The sequence below is a fragment of the Oryza glaberrima genome, chromosome 5 (genome assembly GCF_000147395.1).
Source record: "Oryza glaberrima chromosome 5, OglaRS2, whole genome shotgun sequence".
Taxonomy (NCBI): Eukaryota; Viridiplantae; Streptophyta; class Magnoliopsida; order Poales; family Poaceae; genus Oryza; species Oryza glaberrima.
In genome coordinates, this window is record NC_068330.1 from 14,227,548 (window position 1) to 14,251,237 (window position 23,690).

The 23,690-nt window shown below is 38.2% G+C and overlaps 1 protein-coding gene across 1 annotated transcript; it reads left to right on the forward strand.

The window, feature by feature from the left end:
- Positions 1 to 1,468: 1,468 nt before the first annotated feature.
- Positions 1,469 to 23,610, forward strand: LOC127773159 (anaphase-promoting complex subunit 1). The gene is made up of 37 exons (XM_052299190.1): positions 1,469 to 1,846; positions 3,380 to 3,443; positions 3,889 to 3,973; positions 4,065 to 4,336; positions 4,955 to 5,060; positions 5,142 to 5,299; positions 5,956 to 6,143; positions 6,215 to 6,284; positions 7,243 to 7,413; positions 8,791 to 9,266; positions 10,054 to 10,513; positions 10,587 to 10,919; positions 11,759 to 11,842; positions 12,181 to 12,273; positions 12,396 to 12,455; positions 13,012 to 13,110; positions 13,260 to 13,400; positions 13,637 to 13,717; positions 14,323 to 14,394; positions 15,588 to 15,659; positions 16,512 to 16,605; positions 16,686 to 16,768; positions 17,343 to 17,399; positions 17,484 to 17,561; positions 17,664 to 17,785; positions 17,891 to 18,051; positions 18,844 to 18,920; positions 18,995 to 19,108; positions 19,282 to 19,383; positions 19,862 to 20,002; positions 20,361 to 20,534; positions 21,425 to 21,488; positions 21,562 to 21,701; positions 21,794 to 21,942; positions 22,071 to 22,149; positions 22,238 to 22,336; positions 22,834 to 23,610. The coding sequence occupies exons 1-37, from the start codon at positions 1,608 to 1,610 to the stop codon at positions 23,227 to 23,229; spliced, it is 5,454 nt and encodes a 1,817-aa protein (XP_052155150.1). The 5' UTR covers positions 1,469 to 1,607; the 3' UTR covers positions 23,230 to 23,610.
- The last annotated feature ends 80 nt before the right edge of the window (positions 23,611 to 23,690 follow it).

Sequence of the window (23,690 nt, forward strand, 5' to 3'; positions counted from 1 at the left end):
ACCACATGTTGATTGGTAATTAGATGTTATTCTTTTAACTATTGTCCAAATATGAAACACAAATTTGAAACTCTAGATGACTTTAAATAATAATGCTTTCAAGTACAAAGTTGCAGATCTCATCGAGCTCTAGAACTTTAGTGTAGGGTATATCTCCATTCAAGGTCGTTTGAAAAATTCAAAAAATATTTTTGAAATATATCACATCACCTGTAACACTTATTCGGAGATGAAAACAACTTTAAATGAAAATATTGTCAATTAGAAAGTTGTACATCTCATCAAACCCTTTGACTTTGATATAGACTATGTCTCCATCTGAGATCATTTGAAAAATTCAAAATTACGTATTTCAAAATAGCTATCACCACTTATAAGGCATATTCAGACATGTAAACTATCTCAAATTTAAATATTATTAGTTTTAAGGTCATAAGGTATGTCTTGTATGTCTCTATTTAAGGTTGTTTGAAAATTTCAAACATTTGAATTTTTCCTCATACGTGATGGTTCGTGATTGTCACTCTTCATGGATAATGCTATCCGTGAAGGGTGTTAATTAAGACCTGTCACGGACGAGTGCTCTCATTTTTGATGGGTTATCTCATTACACCCGTCACGGATGACATGTTATCCATGACGGGGAATGGTTGTGACCTGTTATAAGTCATATGTGATGTGTTAGAACTACGAGTCTACGATCTGACAAAGATGACTTTAAATCGGTGATGGGGCATGGTTTGTGACCCGTTATAGGTCATCCGTGACGTGTTAGAACTACGATCCCACAAAGATGACATATCGGTGACGGACCATCCCCGATAGTCATATCTTAAACGGGATACTTTTTTAAACCATTAGAGATGAGTCATCCGAAAAGGGTTGCATTAGCTCGACACATATGACTCGTCAAGGATGGCTGGACCTATACTAGTGAATTATCATGTGCTAATTTAATCACACAGAAAATATGCGTTGCAACAGAAACAACCACAAACAGCCGTCCAGCGTGGTCAGGGAAGGAAGACAATATGTCGGCTCAACTGCACGCAGCCGCCCCGCTGGTATCTCTATGCAAAGCATGGCTCTGTTTAGATTTCAACTTTTATGTCACATTGAACTTTTCTACACATACAAACTTTCAACTTTTCCGTCACATAGTTTCAACTTTTTTAAACTTTTAATTTTAGTGTTGAACTATAGACAGCCCATTCTGTTGTTCCAGACGCGCCGCCGCAAGAACCTTTCCAAGTGCCGACGTCGCAATACCGCGCGTCTCTGCCTCGAGCAACGCTAGTGCGCTATCACGCATTATATCTCAAGGGACCCCAAGTGAACTTATTCCCCCTATCACTGGTCCGGCCCATCGACAAACGGCCCAGGCCCAACTGAAATGCATTTTATTTATTTCATTTATTTTTTCTTTTCCTCCTTGTCCCCTCTCGTTAGGGTTTCCCCTTTCGCCCCCGCCACCGCGGCAAAAAAAAAAATTTTGGAAGCCTCGACGAGCGGGACAACGCCCCGCGCTTTTCCCCCACTTCTCCTTCCCCTCCACCTCGTCGCCGCCGGTGGCGGCGGCGGCGGCGGTTGCGGCGGTGGAGAGCGAGATGGCTCCGGCGATCGGGTCGCGGCGGCTCACGGTGCTGCGGGAGTTCCGCCCGCACGGGCTCGCGGCCGAGGAGGCCGACGGCGAGGGGGGCCCCGGGGAGCGGCCGCCGCAGGACTACGACTACTTCCTCTTCGACCCGGCCCTCGCCGCCTCCCCGGCCCCGGAGCCCGGGAAGGAGGCCGCCTCCTCCTCCTCCGGCGCCGACGGCGACCACGAGCTCTTCATCCGTGGGAATCGGTGCGCACGACATCGCCTCCGCTCTACAGTGACTGTATATTGTTGGTGGGGATTGGGAGTTGGGGGCATGATTAAGCTTTGTCATCCCGTCGAAATGGGGGAAATGGGCAGAATTGACCTTATTGCTCTGTGATCGCAGCGAAATGTAGCAACAACTATGCATTAAGAATCTTCGAATTTCATTGTTCGATTTCCACCTCTAAGTCATTTGTATCTCTACGTCCGGGAGAGGCATATGGTTTTGCAGGCTCACACTAAGGGTGTGTTTGGATAATGGAAAATGTGGAGTGGAATTGGGATTGGGAAATGAATGAAGGGTTAGAATTAAATGGAAGAGGGAGAATGAATGGTTAAGATTTAAAGATGTCTTTTAGTGGATGGGAAATGATTTCCCTATCCCATTAGCCAAACAGGGCCTAAGTAATGCAACTTCATTTTTAATTTACTAGAACTTGTAGTATGCTTATGTGTCCCCAATGCATTTCTGCGTATTGGCTTCTATATTTTATATGCTGCTATTTGTTCTAGTGGTCAAAGAGCAAAGATGTGAGCGCAATAGGGCATTTTACCTTCAGCGTGCAGATAAGCACAATGCATTTCCAGGTCAATGTCGTACTCTGGAATGCTCCTCCGTAGCCACCCTAGGAGGCATGCACATATTTAAAACTTTCACTTTAATATTCACATAGACATTTAGAGTCACCAAATTTAGTGATATTATTAGATTCGTCATCATGCATATTTCCATATCAATACATTTAATCTCTTTAGCTAAGCATGGTCAAAGCCTCAAAGGCATCTATGGCAGACTAGATGCTAGCAGAAAGAAATTGGTTAGGTGGATTTTTGTTTCTATTGATATCTGAAAAATGTGGCATGAACTTGTGTGTTTAATTGATTGATCAATCTGTTTTAAATTTAAAGGGATGGAAGTTGAGTTCATTTATTTCTTTTTTATGATAATTTATTTCATTTTTTTATGCCAAAGTTTGATTTTCATGTTTCCAGTGAATTAGATGAAAACACATAATATAGGTTGGGTGAAGTGGGAAATTTCTTTTTGATGATAATTTATTTCATTTCTTTCATGCCAAAGTTTGACCTGCATGTTTGCAGTGATTTAGATGAAAACACACCAATATAAGTTGGGTGAAGCGGGAACACACTAGTTGTGCGGTGGTTAGGCACCGAGTTGTGGTGCTACCCGCCCAGGGCTTGAATCCTGGGTTGTGCAAAACAAAGGTTGACCTCGCTGAGTAAAAGGCTTTCAGAATTAAACGCGACTGTGTCCTGGGCCTCCAGCATCCAGCATGTTTCTCGACTTACAGTGGAAATGCTCTGGGGATGCCTCCCCATAGAGTCGAGTTTTTTTTTTTAATATATAAGTTGGATATGAAGTTATATATCTTGTTGATGGTACTATATTTTGTGCTTAACTACTTGAATTTTGTAGTTCAATTGATTCTTTCATTTGGTAAATGTTGATTTCTTGTATCATCAGTATGATATGTTCATGTTTTCCCTATCTTGCAGGATAATATGGAGTGCCGGCTCACGTGTCCACAAAAGATACCTCTCACCAAATACAGTCATAATGGTATTTTGACTATTTTGTTTTGCTTGTTTAACAAGTAACTATCTTCCCTTATCTTTTTCTTTTTCATATAATTGCTCATAAAATTAGAACTGTGACTGCTGATTTCTCTGTGCTCGATGTGTTTCCTCCTCTGAGTACTTAATCTGATCTTTTTTGTTTCTGTACAGACATGTTTCTTTATTCTCCTGCACCTCTAAATTGTTTTCAATGTTTTTACTAGAGCTGAAAATTGCTCCTTCAATGCTTCAACTATCTACTCTGTACACATTTTAGTTGTACAGTACTAGGTTGTTGATCTTTCCGGAGAACAAAATGAGCATGTTGACATGAAGCAATACGATCCTTTTTTAGCTTACAGTGCATTTTCTTTTCATTTATCAGCATGCTTCTGATTACTAAAAATCTACAATGGGTGCTCATTTGCTGATGTTGAACTGAACTGTAGGCCTGCTGGTGTAGGATGGACAAAACTCGTGACGCACTTCTATGTGTTCTGCAGGTCGATACTTTATCTATATACAATGTAAATGGTGAGTTTACCCTCTTACTATATAGTGTAGTGCCAAATGATCGCTGAAATATTATCCCTTAATTTTCTCATGCACATGATTTAAATTGCAGGCGAGGTTGCCAGTATTCCACTACCATATGCTGTTTCATCAATATGGCCTCTTCCTTCTGGCCTTCTACTTCAGAAATCTACTGATGGAGGCCATATGGTATTATCCTCAACTTCACTGCTAAAATCGAGGGATTTAATTCGTCCTAACAAGGAATTTGGATTGAATTACAATGTTTCATCCCAAGTCAATACTTTGGAGACTGTCAGTAAAGCTGATGGGGCTATTTTTTCGTCTCACCTCATCTTGAAACATCCACTTGAAGAGCCTCAGGTATATTTGTGCTGCATCCACTTGAAGGGCCTCAGATATATATATGTACTACTCCCTCTGTTTCACACTATAAGACGTTTTGGCCTCTCCATTTCTCATCTAGATTCAGTAACATCCATAGGAATTCAGACACATATATGAATGAAGCACATACATCGATCCATGCATGAATTTATTCAAAACCCAAAACATTTTGTAATGTGAAACAGAGGAAGTGTATGTTTTTGATCATGATGCAAGTTTTTGAGATGAATTTGCCTTCTCTTCCTTCAAATTTGGTAGATTACAAATGCATTGATTTCTCCATGGTGGCATGTTTTCCTTTTACTATTACTGAGTGCCAAAACAGAAAGGTGCACACATTTTGCTTATTTTACTGCTTTTGTGATTTTTACTTCTGTGAGAAAAATATGCTGCTATATTGATTTTGAAAGTGCACTTGTATTTGCAACTATTATCTTGTGGTCATGATTTTGTAGTTGTAGGGAATATCAGTGGAAATATGCTATCTCTATCTGTATTCCATGCATTGTTCACTGGACATTTTATGAATATATAAGAAGTCTGATTGATTTCTTTATCCATTTTGTTGGTTGCATCATGACCAAATATTTTTAGGCAACATATTTTGAAGAACGGGGCAGGTTGGATATGATGAAAGATTTTGATGAAAAAACTATATGGACAAGTGATATAGTACCTCTAATGGCATCATATCACAAAGGTACTATTTTTTCAATTTTTTGATCTTTACATTTCCCATTATTTTGTGGCTTGAAATGAAAATTGATTTTTCATGTGGCAGGAAAATTTCAGCACTCTGTTTGGCAAATTGATGGTACAACTTACCAGGAAGAAATCAATGACAATGCAGTGCCCCCAATTCCATGTGATATTTCTATGCATAAGTTTGCATTCCGTAAGATATGGCAGGGGAAATGCTCCCAATCTGCTGCTAGTAAGGTTTGCTCCATTCCAACTTCATGAAAAGAGCTCTTTTTTCTGTCATATTTTCCATTTTCCATCTATGGCCATATCTTTCAATGTTGTATTGCTTGTTTTCTGATTGATTCATTAGACAAAGTAACACGTTTTTTGTGCTGTTAAGATCAACACAAAAGAAGAGGTTGTTTTGAAATGATATTCATTATGTAATGTAACATAATAAGAAAAATGGGGCATGGATAGATTATGGCCACAACCGATATATACTTCTCATTTCTTTGTTGCAGGGTCTCTGTTTGTAGCTTTGAATAGATGAATTCTAGGTACAATAGGACAATGGTGATCCTTTCCCCCTCTCTTCTGCAATTGTCAAATGTGCTCCGTGCCAGTTGAAGGACTTTACCAAATGGGCATTAGTGAAGCTTTACTTTTTTTTTTTTTGTAGGGAGTGTTCATGATGACTTAGAGGCCTTCCATGAGCCTGACGCTAGTGTACCCCTATGAAATTTGCGTAATAAGATAATCAAACTCCGTTTAAACATAATTTATATCTGTCTCTGTTGTTTCCCTTTTTTGTATGGGATTGTTTCCCTTTACTTGTTCATACTTTGCAATTATTTTACCACCATCATTTTCTTTGATATGTTTTGGAAATGACTCCAATTTCCCACCAGGTTTTCTTGGCAACTGACATCGATGGTACACCAATAATTTGTTTTTTACTTCATGAGCAAAAAATATTGCTTGCTGTGAGATTTCAAGTTGACGAGAATAATGGAGAATCCTTTGGAGATATTAAACCTCACATGAGCTGGAACATTCCTGCATTAGCTGCTGCACCAGTTGTCGTAACTCGTCCAAGGTGGTTTGCCTTAGCACATGGTTCTGAATCCTCAAGGAACTATTTTTAATGCTGCTATTTGTATCTTGCAGAGCATGGGCTGGAGTCCTTCCCTTTACGGACATCCTCATTCTAACTCCTGACAATGATCTACTTCTTTATGTATGTTCACTGTGGTCATGCTGCAGGCATACGTTCTTTCATCATGCTCATATGCTTATGAAGTCATGTTCCTTCTGCTCCTTTACATTTTGATCCTAAATAATGCCCTAGCAGCTGCCTTTCTTTTTGTGTACATGACCTTTAGTTCATTCATGTGACAAATCTGGTTCTCCATTGCTTTAGTAGTCATAATAGCAGCTGCGCTTTTCTGTTGTATATGATTAAATTCTAGTTTCAGTTTAATATTAGGGTGTTTGTTGCAGTTCGCACCAGGTTTAAGCAAAGTGTTAAATTTGCACCATGTATTTTGGTATAATGCTTCACTTAGTAGCATGTTTTTAGCTTGCCCCCTTCCATCTGGGCTTCTTTTGCTGACATGGCGCAACAAGCAGCCACCTTACCTTAGACCTGATCTAGAAAAGCTGTGTGCATCATGTGCCATGTAATTTGCAATCATGTCAGGACACAGAATTAGTAAGTTTCATGGACAAACAAAGAATTAAAGCATGAATCCATCACAATGGGTAAGTTTCACGGCAAAATAAGTTAACTAAATATCCAGTGCCATTTGTTGAATAAACAGCGTGACCTCCGGATGTATCATAGCATCACTGCGGATTATAGAAAAATACAGATGAATGACACTACTTCACACATCCATATTTCACACCACATAGGCAACAGATAATAAATCATGGTTTATTTAGTGTCTGAACCGTGATTGCAATTTACCCGGTGCAATATGCTCAGGTATGCTTCTCTAGATAAGGTTAGCAAGGTGGATGTTTGTTTGTCCTTGTCAGCAAACAGAAGGGGGCAAAAGGCGGCCAAAGTGCAACAATATTCTAAACATGGTGCAAACCATAGACTTTTCTTAAACATGGTGCAAGCTGCAAGAAGCACCCTGAGTCCTGGTTCAAACTGTAATTCTTGCTCTTCTTTTATTTGTCAAGTGCAGTCTGGAAAGCAGTGCCTCTGCAGATATACTCTTCCTACTGAATTGGGGAAGGGTATATTTTCAAATTATGAGCTAAATTCTGGGGTTACAGAGTTTTACTCTGATATGGAGATCACAAGCATAACGGATGCTGTTGAAGGTCGTATAAATGTGACATGCAGCAATGGTCTGGTAGGTTGACATATATTGCTTTAGCATACTTGTGGTTACTTAGAATGGTGTGAATTCCTGGCTGTATTTTGGTTGTGTTTTTCTAAGTTTTTTTTTTGTTGTGTTGATTTTTGGTTATTTCTATATGTTTGGGTTCATTAAAAAATTGGGGATAGTCTTTCTGTTGGTAGCAATTTGCTGGCTTATTTGTCAAGTCTTTAGGTGTGACGTGTTAGAACTCAGAAGTTCATACTGATGTGCTTCTTTATGCAATGTAGAAAAACTGATGCTATGGATTTGGTGTTATACTTATATATTTTATGATTTTATCCATGATGGCTATGTTGTTTGCCATTCAGTAAAGGTTGTTGACTTCAACTGTCTTCATATTCTTTTCTTTGTTAACACAACATTTATGCGGAGGAAGGCAATGGTTGATGCCATTTTAGTTTATAATCTGCATCAAGTTACTGAAGTGACCATAGTGGATATACCTCTAAACCTCCCTTGCAGTTTCTTTCGTTTGCGCAAGTGACACAGTTATCTCTTAAATTCGGTTGTTAATTTTTATTAATTATGTTTTAACCCTAAAGACTTCTAAAGGGGCCATATAATGTTGGGCATGCTAGCAGCGGCACAGTTTCTTGGGCATTTGTTTGATTTATTGCTAGCTTACCACAGTTGTAAGGATGCAATTGGCTAGTGCACTATCCCACATAAAACCTGCATATTAGTTCATTTTTCATCCACCAGTTCAAAAATATATTTATAAATATAACTACAATTATGATTGAGTGGGTTTGAAATCCTGCAAGACTGCCCCCTATGCAGCTCTGGCTTGCCACTTATTTTAGCCAAAATGGCTTCATATGTCAGACTCAATTTCTTGCCCAACCTTCCCTAACTTGTGGCCATCATTTTATTGGCCACACCCTTTGTGGCAAACCCCATCTAGACTAAGATCGAGTTATCACAAGGTTAGACATGGACCAATGCTATTACTAAAATTCTTATCGTTCTGACTTCCTAGCATATGCTGCGTCTGGTTTCACCTTCACTGACATGAGCCTTTCTTCTAATCGACGAGAGTCACATTTTGATGTTCCAATTTCATTATTGTTTATTTACTGTTGGTGCTACAATGTCAATGCCCATAATAACTTGCCTACTTGAACTGTTCAAGAAGTATCAGTGGGGCTACCTGTCACTAATGCAGAAGGGGGCTAATCTATACAAAATGATTGTTCTTACAAACTATTCTCCTTTCCACGTTCTTATCTCTTATGTGGCTTTGATGTTAAAGTTCATTTTATCTCCAACTGGATAATGCCTTGACTTTTACGGTTTTACCTTTCAGTTGATCTTATGGAACATTTTTACATATTTTGCTCTCTCCAGATGCTCCGATGTTCATTACGCAAGAGCCCTTCCTCTTCTCTGGTTAGTGACTGCATAACCGCAATGGCAGAGGGCTTGCAGAGCTGCTTTTACAGTCATTTTGTTTCTCTTCTCTGGGGTGATAGTGATGCTGCTTACCTTTGTTCGAGCTCTCATGTGGATTCAGAATGGGAATCATTTAGTTATGAAGTAGAAAAGATTTGTGCAAAATATGGACAGATTTCACCAACTAAATCATCCGAATCGCCTTGCACAGCTTGGGACTTTCTGATCAACAGCAAGCACCACGCCAAGTACGGCAAACAATCCCGAACCTCTTTGCCTATGTCATATAATACAAGCAGCATGAGTTTCCACTCTTTCCCCCAAGACGGAAATAGTGCAGATGTTTCATTTTATATTCGGTTTATAAGTGAAACTTTGGACACATTGCATGCCCTATATGAGAACCTGAAGCTGAATATTTTGAGGAAACAGTAAGCGCTTCCTATTCTTTTTGTCTAAATGTTTTGTTCGTTGATATTGATTATCTAAGTGTGATCATGTTGATGTTTGTTTATTATTACTATACAACTCCTGTGACCTTAAATGTTTGGTACACGTTTTTGTTTATATTTCATACCATGTATTGCATTCTTGTAAGCTTGTGGTCCAAATTTACATAGAATATAATTTTTGGATCCCAATAATTGTGTAATTTGGCAAAACAATTAGTTTTCTTCTCTTGATGGTGAAGAGAACTCAGGGGAGCCTTGCCTCCAGAGGTGTGGGTGTTATGTGATAGAGCCACAGATATTTACAACATACATGCTGCTAATCAGTGGACATCTAAGTTCTTGAAAGGTTGGTTCCTCTACCAACTGGTAATGAAGAGCTTAGAGTTCCGCAATACGGCAGTAGTACGAGCACTTGCTTTTTCTCTAGGGGTGGAGCAACTAGTTAATGGGATATTGACTAATGGGACTATATTTTTCTTTTAGCATATTCAGTGGTAGAATCTATGTTTCAGTGTCAGCAAGAAGGCATTTCAACCATCAATAAGTTTGGTGTTCGTGATTATATTTTCTGATCCTATGCATAAAAAATTGCATATATCAGCAAGTTACTGCTGCTTTTCTAGATCTACAACATAAGATTGATGTGATCTTGAATGGGTTGAGATGTCTTTCGATTATATATATCAGCACATTGTTGTTACCATGTATATGGCAAACTGTCTTGATCCATTTTAAACTATCTTGGCTTTGTGGTTTACCTTTTCAGGGATCTAGCTAGTCTTGCTTCCTTGTTATGTAGAGTTGCTTCGTCCCTTGGTGAAAACAGTTATGTAGATTACTATTGCCGAGACTTTCCCGACAACTTGGTTGAATTCCATTCCCTATCATCTGCTACTGCCTTAAGAGCTCCACCATGCTTATTTCGTTGGCTTGAAAACTGTCTCCGTCATGGCTGTGATTTGAAGACTTCAGATGATATTCCTGCTCTAATGTGCAAGGAAAAAAGTTCTGCTGTGAGCTGGGGCAGAAAAGTGGTGTCATTTTATAGTTTGTTATTAGGAGCAGAAAGGATTGGAAAAAATCTCTCTTCTGGTGTCTACTGTGAAGTAGCCAGTGGTTCAGCCAGAAACACCGAGGAACTTACTGTTCTCACTATGGTTGCTGAGAAGTTTGGGCGCCAACAATTGGATTTATTACCAATTGGAGTATCTCTTGTGCTTCGCCATGTCTGTCCACTATCATTGCTGTTTGTTATAAGCTGGTACTGAATTTTTCTTAAGATATCATTTTATATTACAGGCACTGGACAAATGCCGTGAGTCTCCTCCAGATGACTGGCCTGCACCTGCTTATGTTCTTGTTGGGAGGGATGATCTAGCTATGGCAAGGATGGGGTCAGGAAGGAGAGAAAATGGGTTTTGGAACAATGATAATCTGACATCAATATCAGTCCCATATATGCTACATTTGCAACCTGTAACTGTACTGACGACTGCATTGGATGTCCCTCCATCAGAAATTTTGAATTCCGAGGATACTGATTCTGTTTACAGATCTGTAGAAGATGGAATGGAACACATCTTCACCTCAACAACACAACTGCGATATGGTCGTGATTTACGTCTGAATGAGGTTTGTCTTGGTATTTTGTTGTTTTGGTCTACAGTTGTCTTTTGAGTTGTTGTATTTAAATTGTAGTATTATCTACTGAAGTCCAATTCTTACTTCAAGTGATTGTCCCTACAGCTGCATATCTTTCACTCCTTTAAGTTCTATATAAGTTGCTGAGCCCACATGGAGATATTACAACTATACTGAAATTGAAACTTAAGATAAATTGCAGAAAACTTCAACTGTTTTGTCCAAACTATAAATTTGCAGCAACTTTACCAAGCATTTGGGATAACTACAACAGTAGCACATGATTTTATCATAAAAGAACAGTTCGTTTAGCATGGGACATCTGACAGGTCAGGTCCATCTGTCATACACACAGGGCCAGCTTGCGCATGGCATGGTGTATGGTACACTGTAACAGCATGAGCATTGTATTTGTGTATGACATGCAAGCTTGTTGTATCAGATTGTCCTGTTGCTAACGGCAGTGCCTATGAGATACAGTTTCTGACAAAAATCGTGTGCTATTGTGGTAGTTTTCTGATGTCCCACGATAGTTGTAGAAAAAAAATAAGTTTTGATATATAAAGTTGTAGTTGCAAGTGCAAATAGTTTCATGAACATAGCTATTGACCACTGTAATTCCGTGACTGTAAATGACCTGTCGTTTTTGTCAAGGAGTTAAATACATATCTATCCTTGACACATCCACAACAGGACAATCACTTAGCTTGCATAAGATATACCGGTCTTTTTCAACCTTATGTTGTCATTGTCCGTCAACTTGGCTTGATAGCGTTTATTCTAATATTCTTTATATATTGCTTCTTATTCTATCATATTGTTTTAACTAGGTTAGACGCCTCTTATGCTCAGCAAGACCTGTGGCAATACAGACACCCACTAATCCTAGTGTGTCTGATCAGGATCTACAACAGGTTCTCTTCATGCTATTTGATTGCAATTACTGACTACATATAGTAAATTATCGTTTCACCTAACAACTACATTTATTATCACATTATATTATTGTTTCTGCTTAAATTCGAATTACAAGACCATGCTCCCATTGTCACTGTGACCTTCCTCCATATGCTGTGCATTTCCGCTCTGTGGATCTTTCATTTCTTTATGATATGTCATTTCAGTTTTCTTAAGTATTTATATATTCAAAATACTGGTAAAAACCATTTTTTGTCAGGGTACTAATTCAGTTCTTATCGTGATCTCAACAGTTATGAGTAACCTTGTCCCAACTTATTTCTTGTATTTTCAGCAACAACTATGGAACTTTGCACAAAGAACAACAGCTTTACCTTTTGGGCGTGGGGCTTTTACTTTAGCTACAACTTACACACTGTTAACAGAGGTATGACTTCACAGTCATTATAACCGGATGGTTATGGTTGCATCTTATCCAGTATTTTACTACCTTGGCCAGTTGATGTTCTCTATGTCATCTTGTTATGGGGCCATTTTCTTTTGCTGCAGGCTCTGGTTTTCCCAAAGCTTGTTTTGGCTGGTCGGTTGCCTGCACAACAGAATGCAACAGTAATGTTACCTCTTATGTAACTCAAATTTTATCTGTTTTCTGGTAGACTTGCATTCTGAAGAAATCAACTGTTCACGTCGCCATGTAGCATTAATACTGTGATATAATTGCAATATCACTGCCTATGTCATGCGTGGAACGGGGCCTCCCCTATTCATGACAGAAAAACAACATATCTGGTACTGCTACATATGCCAGTCTTAGAGATAGCAACCCATATTAGTTCATGATATGAAGCTACCTGTGATATTTCAGGGTTGGTTGGACGCTCTTTTTAGTCCTTTTGATTGGCTACTCATGTCAGCTGTACTCTATTTAACCAGTTTATTAACAAAGCAACAGAAGCTAAGCCTATTCACCAACCCCCACATCCAACTGCATTTCTTCCCATGTACAGCAGGGAAGGGCGATAAATATCATGTTGCCACTGCTACCACCTTCGATCTATCTCACCTCATAACATGAACGCTGCGCTGCCCCTGAATTTTTACAACATCTTTTCATCGTAGATCCTTCGTTGTAACTGTCTTTACCCTATTACACTATTTTATATAGGTTAATCTTGACCTAAGTACTAGAAGCGTCTCAGAATTCAAATCTTGGGCTGAGTTTCACAATGGTGTCGCTGCTGGGCTCAGGCTTGCTCCTTTTCAGGTAAACTGGACTATCACAAAACAGATAAACCATATTACCCAGCAGTAGCAAAAGCTGCAAAGTTCACAACTCTTGGCAAATGCTTTGCCACCTTTTACTCTGTATTTCCTTCTACTTGTGAATGTGTAACAGTCATGTTCTATTTGCAGGAGAAAATGTTAAGAACCTGGATACAATATAATAGACCTTCTGAACCAAATTTTACTCATGCTGGTCTGCTTCTTGCATTTGGTTTGCATGAACATCTACGAGTTTTAACTATGACCGACGCTTACCGATATCTCTCCCAGGTGGCCTTTTGTCCTTTGGTTCCATTACTAAAGAAAATAACTGGTTTCACTAATTTTGTGTTCAAGTATTCATTGTTATATCTAAATCGTTCTGTACCACTTTGCACCTCAGTCACCACTCAGCACTTTGTCCTCCTTTTGATTACTTCCGTACTCAAAATGGTAGGAGAAAATGGGGTTGTGATGTCATTATTTGTTTATTGGTATGGTATAACCTTTTTATTACTTTACCGCAGGAGCATGATATAACTAGACTTGGTTTGCTACTTGGTTTGGCTGCATCTAATAGGGGGACAATGCACCCGGCAATTTCAAAGGTACGCAATCCTCCTTTTGCATTGTACCTGTACAATTATTACGTCTCAAAAGTATATTGCTGTCAAATTGGTAAGCTTTGTCCATCTAATAAGATGTATGGTGACTTCCTGACTGATTCTTTATTAGACAAGTCTTCCTTTCAGATTTATGTATTGTTCTTTTTTTTCTTTTCAAAGTAGTGGATTCCATCTATTATAGGAATGCATAGTGAATTGTATATATGACCTCTGCCAGCAATGGTTTTCCCTCCTTATCTACATCCAATGCTCATTGGACATATATAGCAGATAATCTTCAAAAACCCCTTTTCAACAGAACCAAATACATTTTTTTAACAGAAAAAAACCAAATAAATAACTCCTAATTCTCTCAGAACTTGCTATTAGAAGTGATGAGGTTAAAACCACCTGCTTGTCCTGCTGTTTTTTTTTTATTTTCCTTCTGAAGGCACAATTACTTTAGTCATTCAGTGTTTCCTTACGTTGTCGAAAAAATCAGGTTTATTGTGGTATTGTTTCTGTTTGGTCACTTTGAATGGGGATGTGCTGCTTTGTTGACTGCCAAATTGATTTTTACTGCTTTTGGCTTGATTGCAATTTTTCAGATGCTCTATTTTCATGTCCCTTCCCGGCATCCATCTTCTACGCCAGAGTTGGAATTACCTACTCTTCTGCAGGTAGCATTTGCGATTAGCTAATGACTTACTGTGTTTTTCATTTATTTTTATGGATTCTCAGCATGTGATCCTTGAGTTAACAGGTCTTACATTCACATGTTGTATACTGTTGCATGTTGTAAATATTTGATAGTGAAATGGATCCTAGACCAGGCAATTATTTGTAAATATTATGTTTGGGTGGAGCACAGTCTTAATTTAACTCTTATATGAACATTTCTAGTAAGATATGATTTTTGTTTCAGTAGGTTTTGGTCCTTTGTGGGTTTCGCCGAAGGGGTAAAAAATTTGAGAATTTGTTTGGTTATTGACAGATGAGATGAAAAATATTTTTAACCAAGTACTAAAATCTCATTGTGCAGTTTGTTTATAATGCATGCTCTTTACCTAGTGCTGTTCTAAGAACAGAGATAATGTGGTTCCTAGTAGGTTTATATCGTTACTAGCTTTAGCAAATGCAATTTTGAAATTTCGACTTACGATGCTCAACTAGGGATTTTTCTGCATTTGACAAGCAAAGGCTTTATGGGCCAAAATCTGGAAAATATAAAGTGATGCTTAGCATTTGATTTGTTGGCTTTAGTTTTGGTTCAATATTAGAATAGGTTGTATTTAATGTGGGTATGACTAGTGTTAACCTTTGAACTGTACTCCCTCCATACTCATAAAGGAAGTCGTTTAGGACAATGTTTAAGTCAAACCTTGGGAATATAAATCATGATTAACTCTCAAGTTGTTGAGTTTGAAAATATAAAAGTTATATGAATAGATTTGTCTTGAAAAATACTTTCATAAAAGTATACATATATCACTTTTCAATAAATATTTTTTATAGAAAAAAGAAGTTAAAGTTGTGTTTTGGAGACCGTGTTGCTGTCCTAAACGACTTCCTTTACGAGTACGGAGGGAGTACACCTGAGTTAGAATGAATCAAGATAATCTTCTATTGTGGGTTTCTGCCTTTTATAATTTGTTCTTTGCCATCTTGTTGTCATGTAGTCTGTAATAGCAATTTCTTATCCCTGTCACCTGCTATTGAGTGATTGATCATTCATGATTATAAGCTTTTACCTAATATTTTTTTGTTGTAATTTTTTATCAATCGGGTAAGCTACATTCCCTGCAATTTATGCCTTCTTGCCGGAAATATTATCCATCTGCTCTTAAAATTTTCATATTTTCTATTCTTCCAGTCAGCAGCAGTGATGGGAATTGGACTTCTCTATGAAGGGTCAGCACATGCATTAACCATGAAAATTCTTCTGGTACTTTCTTGGCCGTGCTATATGATTGGGATTCCTTTCACTTTCTGTTAGTTTTCTTTTAGCAAAGGATCACTTCATTTCAGTTGTCCATGACACTAATGTTGAGAGGGTAAGGGAAAGGACATTAGCTACCCACAAATATCAATTGTTCATCACATTTTGTCTGCAAGAGTTATATATACACACACAAGACAGTCATGAGTGCCCCATTGGCCAATCCTAGACTATGGGGTAAAGCCATAGTATACTATAAACATATCTACACTTAATCTTTTCCTTTGGCGTTCAATATTCTATCAGTTCGCCAGAGCAGAAATACTAAATATGTTCCTTTTTTTTAATCTCCTGTTGGAGTTGGATATTTTGCCCTCACAGCGGTTTCATATCTACAATTTTTTTGGTTTGTTTGTGGCTCAGAGGGAGATCTGACACTGACCTATCCGAGTGGATTGTGGAACAGCTTTAGGTGAACGAGGGCACAAACTGGCAAGGAAATAGATCTAGAGTAGCTGGTTAAGAAAATGATCTGCAGAACTGTAGGGACTATGAGACAGTGTTATTCATCCTTTTGCTTTACTTAATAAATCTGCTGTCCACTTAAATAGAATCATGGATGTAACAAACCAATCTAAAAGACACTAAGGGTACAAAGAAGGATATAATTGAACCAAACTAAAGATAAGGAAATAATTGAACTAAACTGAATCCGAAGCAAAGTCTACCAGCTTCTTGGGCTATATTGATGTGGCATTGTGCACATGATAATATATGAACCAATTTGGACTAGGTCATATTTTTTTTCCTTTTCCTAATGTTGTTTCTTTTTACTTATCTTGTGCTCATTACATTCAGGGTGAGATTGGCCGAAGAAGTGGTGGTGATAATGTGCTAGAAAGAGAAGGCTATGCTGTTGCTGCAGGCTCTGCATTAGGACTTGTTGCATTAGGTGAATTTCGTTTGACAGATTCATGTTGCATATCTTAAGCTGGCACTTCAGCACAAAAATAACCGAAGCTTTTGTTGAAGGTCGTGGAAGCAATGCTTTCGGATTCATGGACACTTTCCTGGACCGGCTTTTTGAATACATTGGCAGTAAAGAAGTCTACCATGTAAGATCTTATTAGCCCTTTATCCTTATTTATCTAATGCTGAGTGCTGCCCTAAGATGGTTGGTTCTTAATGTGTATTTGTTCAAAGCATGTCATGACTTGTGAGTTTTGATAGTACGGAAAGAATGGAGATAACAACTATGCTCAATGGGATGACAAGGGTTCTGTGCATCTTGTCACCTTTGGCAGAGTGGTGAGAAGATAGATAGATTGTGTTTTTTTTTTCTTGATTGCAAGTTTTCAACCATAAGCCAGGAGCCCAGGAGTAGAACTACTTTAACAGAGCCAGCCCTAATACAAACTAAGATGAAGGCTTCTCTTTAAGCCTGGATGGCGTCTATGGCTTGCTGTGCCAATTCACGCCATCCAGTGTATCTCCCCCCTCTCCTACACACAGTGTATCTCCTCCCACTATGGTACTGGTGCATACTACATGGTCCAGGAGACAAGGACTTTGTACCCCCATTAACTTCTACCTCTGTTTGATACCTTTTGCTTTATATTATGGCATTCTCATCTTGTGAAGCAATTCAGTTTTGCTAATGGTTTTATAAATTATTGTTAATATTATCAGGAAAAACACTTAAATGCAGCAATAGCTGCTGATGAGCAAAGTGGCAACACCGGACAGGTACTCACTCTTTGCAGTCATGGCACATCCATAAATTACATGTGAACCATATATTTCATTTCTGTTACTATCTTGTTTGTACAGATGATGGAAGGAGCACAAATAAATGTTGATGTTACTGCACCTGGAGCAATAATTGCTCTAGCCTTGATATTTCTGAAAGTAACATCACTTAGTCCTTTGTATCCTTTTTAAATCCTCTAGAAACAGTCTACATTTTAGAAAGATTCTTAGGGTTTTGCCTAACTAATGCCCATTTTACAGGCAGAGTCAGAAGAAATTGCAGCTAGACTCAGTGTTCCCAATAGTCACTTTGATCTGCAGTATGTGAGACCTGATTTTGTAATGCTTCGCATTGTAGCACGGAATTTAATATTGTGGAACAGGTAATCTTGCAATTTCAATCTGAAATCTTAGTGTGGCTTTGTGATAAATCATCAACGGACTTCCAGTAAACTGGCATAAAGCTAAGTATTGTTTTTATTTCGTAGAATACAACCTACCAAAGATTGGGTTGAGTCTCAAGTTCCTTCATTTGTCAACTTTGGTGTTTCCAATACGAGTCAAGAGGCTATGGACAGTGATGAATTGGATAGCGAAGCTCTGTTTCAAGCTTATGTTAATATTGTCACTGGAGCATGCATTGCACTTGGTGAGAAATCAACATTTGTTCTGTAAATCCCTTTCTTCACCCTATCCCTGCCAGTATTACTATACTGCTTGCTATATGTGATCTGGGAGTCTGGAAATAGCATTTATATGTGTTTTTGTCCCACGTCTGCTTGTATAAGTGGGTGAATGATTATCTGATGGTTCTGAGTAAATCTGAGAGCAGGATTGAACTAGGGACACCTTTTCTCTGAAATACATGTTGCCCTTTTTCACTTATCCATTGACCAGTGCTTGTCTAATTAGTCTAACCATACCTACAGATAGGCTAACCCTCTTAACCTTCATTTTCCCCTCTGGAATTGTTGAGCTTTTCTTTTGCTTAAAAGTTGACTTTAAAGCTGTCCCTCTTCACTGTTTTGGACGGGTGGATCAACATCGAGTACTTCTTTCAGTTGAGAAGAGATATCTATTGGCTTACGTTAACTCCTAGGGAAGGAAACACAGAAGCTATAGCCTATTATATAGCTCAACTCTCTCCCTTCCTGAATTTGCAGCAAAGCTTCTCTATCTGTCATTAAAGGCATGGCCTGTTGCTGCAGTATGCCATCTCCTTTGCCGATCTATCTATTGATTATTGATTATGGGTTCATTAAACACCATCCTGGTTACTGCCTTCGTACTTCTGGTGGCACTGCATTTCATTGATAGAACTTACTTAAATTTCCAAATGCACAAGACTATTGGTGTTGGTTAACCAGTAGAAACGGCATTAAATATTCTTATGAACCTAGCAAATTTTTCTGCCATTTACAGCAGTTATCAATAATTTCAGGTCTCAAATATGCTGGCAGTAGAAATAGTGATGCCCAAGAACTACTCTACGCTTATGCCGTCCATTTTCTCAATGAGGTACCGACATACATGCCTATCCAATGTTGTTCCTATATTGGATTCTGATAATATTGTTAATATTTCTTATGCAGATCAAACACATATCTATTCAGACTGCAAGCATATTGCCAAAGGGATTGTTGCAGCATGTTGATCGTGGAACTCTTGAGCTCTGCTTGCATCTTATTGTTCTCTCTCTATCACTGGTTAGTTATAATGCATATTTCTCTGTTTTATGTATAACAGGTACAACATTCTTGTTGTATTTCAAGCTTTTCATGAAGTCTTTTAGCTTTACATATTTTAAATATGGGTGATCATTATAATAAAATCAATTTTCTCGACTTTGTTTTTGTAATTTGTGTTTCTTTTTTGTTAGGTAATGGCAGGATCTGGACATTTACAAACTTTCCGCTTACTGCGTTATCTGAGGGGAAGAAGTTCTGCAGAAGGACAAGTAAATTATGGACTGCAGATGGCTGTGAGTATTATTACTCTCATGAACAACTGTGTTCTCTTTAAATTCAAAACCAGATGAGGACTGATTATTTCATTGCTCTTTTTAGAAGTCTAATGGGGCAACTTTTTTTGAATTATTCCTGCCAAAAGACCCTCCAGATTCCTGTAACTAACCTGGGACTATTTCAACCTGTTCATTCTGTAAATAGCATCTTTTTATGTTTATATTTGACCTGATGTTCATATACGAATCCTGGATAGTTTAGTGAGAGCTCGTCTGGTTTATATGCCCAAGTTTGCAAACTGTACTCAGATCTTAGTTACCATATGGTTAATTCATCACTGCATGAAGTTCAAATATAAATCTGCCAATCGCAGTCTGTTAACATTCTGATAGCTTATTTTGTGAGAACACTGAGCAATCTGGACAGATAGCTCCGGCAGGTCATTTACGATGTGTAGGTCTATCTGTGCATTTACCTGTCTTGTCTACAATGCAGGTAAGCTTGGCTATAGGATTCTTATTCCTTGGAGGTGGTACACACACATTCTCAACTTCAAATAGTGCAGTTGCCGCATTACTCATCACCCTTTACCCACGTTTGCCTACTGGACCAAATGATAATCGCTGTCATCTCCAGGTGGTTTTCCTATAATTCTGAGTTCTACATTTTTCACTATTCCCTCCATTCTGAGTTCTATATGTCGTTTTGACTTTGGTTAAAGTCAAACTGCTCCAAGTTTGACCAAGTTTGTAGAAAAAAGTAGTAACATTTTCAACACAAGACAAATATATTATGAAAATATATTCAATTATTGATTTAATAAAACTAATTTGGTGTTGTAAATATTATTATATTTGTCTACAAACTTAGTCAAACTTGGAGTTGTTTGACTTTGACCAAATTCAAAACGATTTATAATCTGAAATGGAGGGAGTATATTGGTAGCTTCCCTTGTTGTAAACAACTAATGTTCTTTGTATGGTACTGTAAGTAGGCATTCAGGCATCTGTATGTAATAGCTACAGAACCTCGATGGATTCAGACAGTAGATGTTGACACAGGACTTCCGGTGTATTGTCCTCTTGAAGTGACAGTTGCTGAAACGGAGTATTATGACGAGACTAATTACTGTGAAGTGACACCTTGTCTTCTGCCAGAGCGCTCAGTGGTATGTGGACTCTAACAACATTTGTTTGTTGCAAAAAATTATGCTGAAAACGATATAAAGCTTTCAGACAAGTAAACACATCTTTAACATGTCAGATGACACTAAATTACAGCAAATTTACTGATCTATCTACAAATTATTTTCCAACTGTGAACAAGATAGCATTACTATTTTCGGTTTACCATTAACTTATAAACTTATGAATAGAAGTTAATGGAAAACCAAAAAATAGTAATGCTATCTTTTAAAGGGCAAACATCAAGTGAAAAACCTATTATGTGTGCACTTGTGTGGATGCCCTCAGGATGCAAAAAAGTCTGAAATTATTGGTGTCGCTCTGTTAGAGAAATGACATTAATGACTGTGCAGACTTGATATCAAATATGATATTGTTTGGGATACACAAGAAAATCCAAAAGTTATGGTTTACACTGTTCAACATCATTCCTTTTAGATACTCCATCTGCCCCAAAACAACTTCATTTTTCACAATCTTATTTGTTTCAAAATAACTTCATCTTTCAAGCGATCATTGCGTTGGAGTTTGTAAAAGTAGAGGACAAAAGCATTAGGACTGGATAAAGTGGGGAGCAATTGCATGGGGATTTGATAAAGTGGAGGGCATTCTAGTCTTTTTGGTTCTGTATTGGTATGTGAGGATGGGTAAAAAGTGATGTTATTTTGGGACGGAGGTAGTAGATATTTCTCTCACTTAGTTCAAACACAATCAGCTTTGGTCATGGAAATCAAGATCATACAGTATCTCTTCTCTTCATCTATAAATGTTTTTGGAATTTTGGGAATTGTATGGAAAGTTCATGCAGGTTTACACCCAGACTGGGTTTCTCTCCAATGAATTGCACAATCTGAAAAGGCTATTTCTGTTGCAGCTGAAGAACATTCGAGTTTGTGGACCCAGATATTGGTCTCAGGTGATTACACTTACACCTGAAGGTATGCAACTCTTCTAAATATTTCATGTTTCTTCAGAAAATATATGTATTCTTATATTTTCTCTCTTGAATAGATAAGCCATGGTGGAAATCTGGAGACAGGACTGACCCATTCAATGGTGGAGTACTCTATATAAAACGGAAAGTTGGATCTTGTTCCTACTCAGATGATCCAATTGGATGCCAATCTTTGCTTTCTCGAGCAATGCATGAGGTTATATTGTTTTCTTGCTCTTCTGACAAAAGACTATGTGTCTAATATTTCTCTATTGGCATGTAGTTTGACTGTTTTGTATCAATCTTTAGGTTTGTGATACACCATCCACGAGCTGCAGTAATCAGGCAAACAGTGCTACTCGTAGTTCACTTAGAGTCGATCAGTTAGTAAGCACATTTTCTGCTAATCCAAGCTTGATAGCTTTTGCAAAACTGTGTTGTCAGTCATGGAAGGACAGGCAAGTGATATTTTTGATGTTTTCTTTGTTTGATTGTTACTTTATATATGCAGTAATCACTACAACCTATTTGGTGCATCAGTGTCTGGCTTGCTTTCTAATGTTTAGTTATCAATGTCCAAATGCAGGCGCAATGGCAGTTTTGAAGAGTTCTGCTCTCAAATACTTTATGAATGTATGAGCAAGGATAGGCCAGCACTATTGCAGGTTTCTTACTGAATTTTTGTTCACATCTTGTTAAATCTCCGGTGCCCATGAATTATCATGTATTTAGTCATCATTATCTCTTTTCCAGGTGTATATAAGTTTTTACACAATAATTGAGACAATGTGGGAGCATCTAAAGATTGGACATTTTCCTTTCTCTGATTCTCTTTTCCTTTCCAGCTTGAAGGTTAGTACTTGCTTTTAAGTTCTCCAAATCTGCGATGTTCTCTTTGTTACTAGTTTGGGTTACTCACAGAGCTTCTGGAAAGATGGTTCCAGCAAAATTCCTAGTCCCACCTCAAGAAATTGACTAGTTTCTATTTTTTCTCTTTATTATGCTGTTTCTCTTCTTCTTATTGTACTTTGTCTTTTTTAGGATTCTGTTTTGCCAGCTTCTTTGTTGAAGATATCTTTATCTATTAGATCAATTTTCACATACTTTACCTCGTTTTGACAAAAAAAAAATTAAATTGTTCTGTATCCCAGATTTGCTAGGAACTGGCTGTTGTGCTGAGATTTGAAACTAATATTTTTTGCTGTGCTATGATACACTTCTTGGCCATATACCATAGCAGCTTCACATACATCTTCTGCTCTGATGTGTTGTACCTTTATTTCCTTCTTATAGATTAGAAAATGAACAACATTTGGTAATGATATTATGATCTTTCTTTGAACGTGCAGGTTGCATCAGCCTATAATGAAGCACTGATTGATGGTAGAATTACAACTGGAGGCATTATTCAGTCCACATTTTTGGAATCACTTATGAAGCGCATAGAGTACATCTTCGCAGAATTGCCGAACCTGCATGACAGCTTCATCAATTACCTGAACAAAGGCAAATGGCCTGATGCACAAAACGAAGCAGTGCTCCTTTCTTGGTATCTCCAGTGGTACAGCATCCCACCTCCCCATATTGTGTCATCCGCAATTGAAAAGGTGAAGCCCAGAACTCGGACCAGCTTGTCCATGCTCCCGCTTCTTCGGCTCCTGCTGCCAACCACACATCTCGTGGGGCTCATGGAGATTGAGAAGCTTCACATGACTCATGGTCACGAGGGCTTGACCTTGCACTGAAAATGCAAGAAACGTTTAGCAACGAGTGAGCCGATTGTGACTGGACTGAATAGTATCAGGGCTCATTGTTCTTATCTACTAGTAAGGATCATACCTAAGTGCTGGAATGCCAAGGCTTTGTGTGGAGGCCTCAATCATGTGATCCTACCTTGCAATGCTCATATTGCCATCTGATATTGTACCCTATGATCCTGTTGCATTTAGATGTAAGTGTCCATTTTGGCTTTAGAATAGGAATGACCGAATGAGTGAGCCTAGTTTGAGCCTTTGATAACTGCTACATTTGGGCTCAATGCAACATGGGTTCCCAGTGTATGCCGACCGGTTTCAATAAACTGGTGGTTACGAATTGAGCTATAATAGAGCACATTTTGTTTCTCAGGCTAGTGATTCTATTATATCATTTCGTTTTTTATAATTATAACCTATTTAATGAGACTTTTCTTGTTGGTATAAGTTTT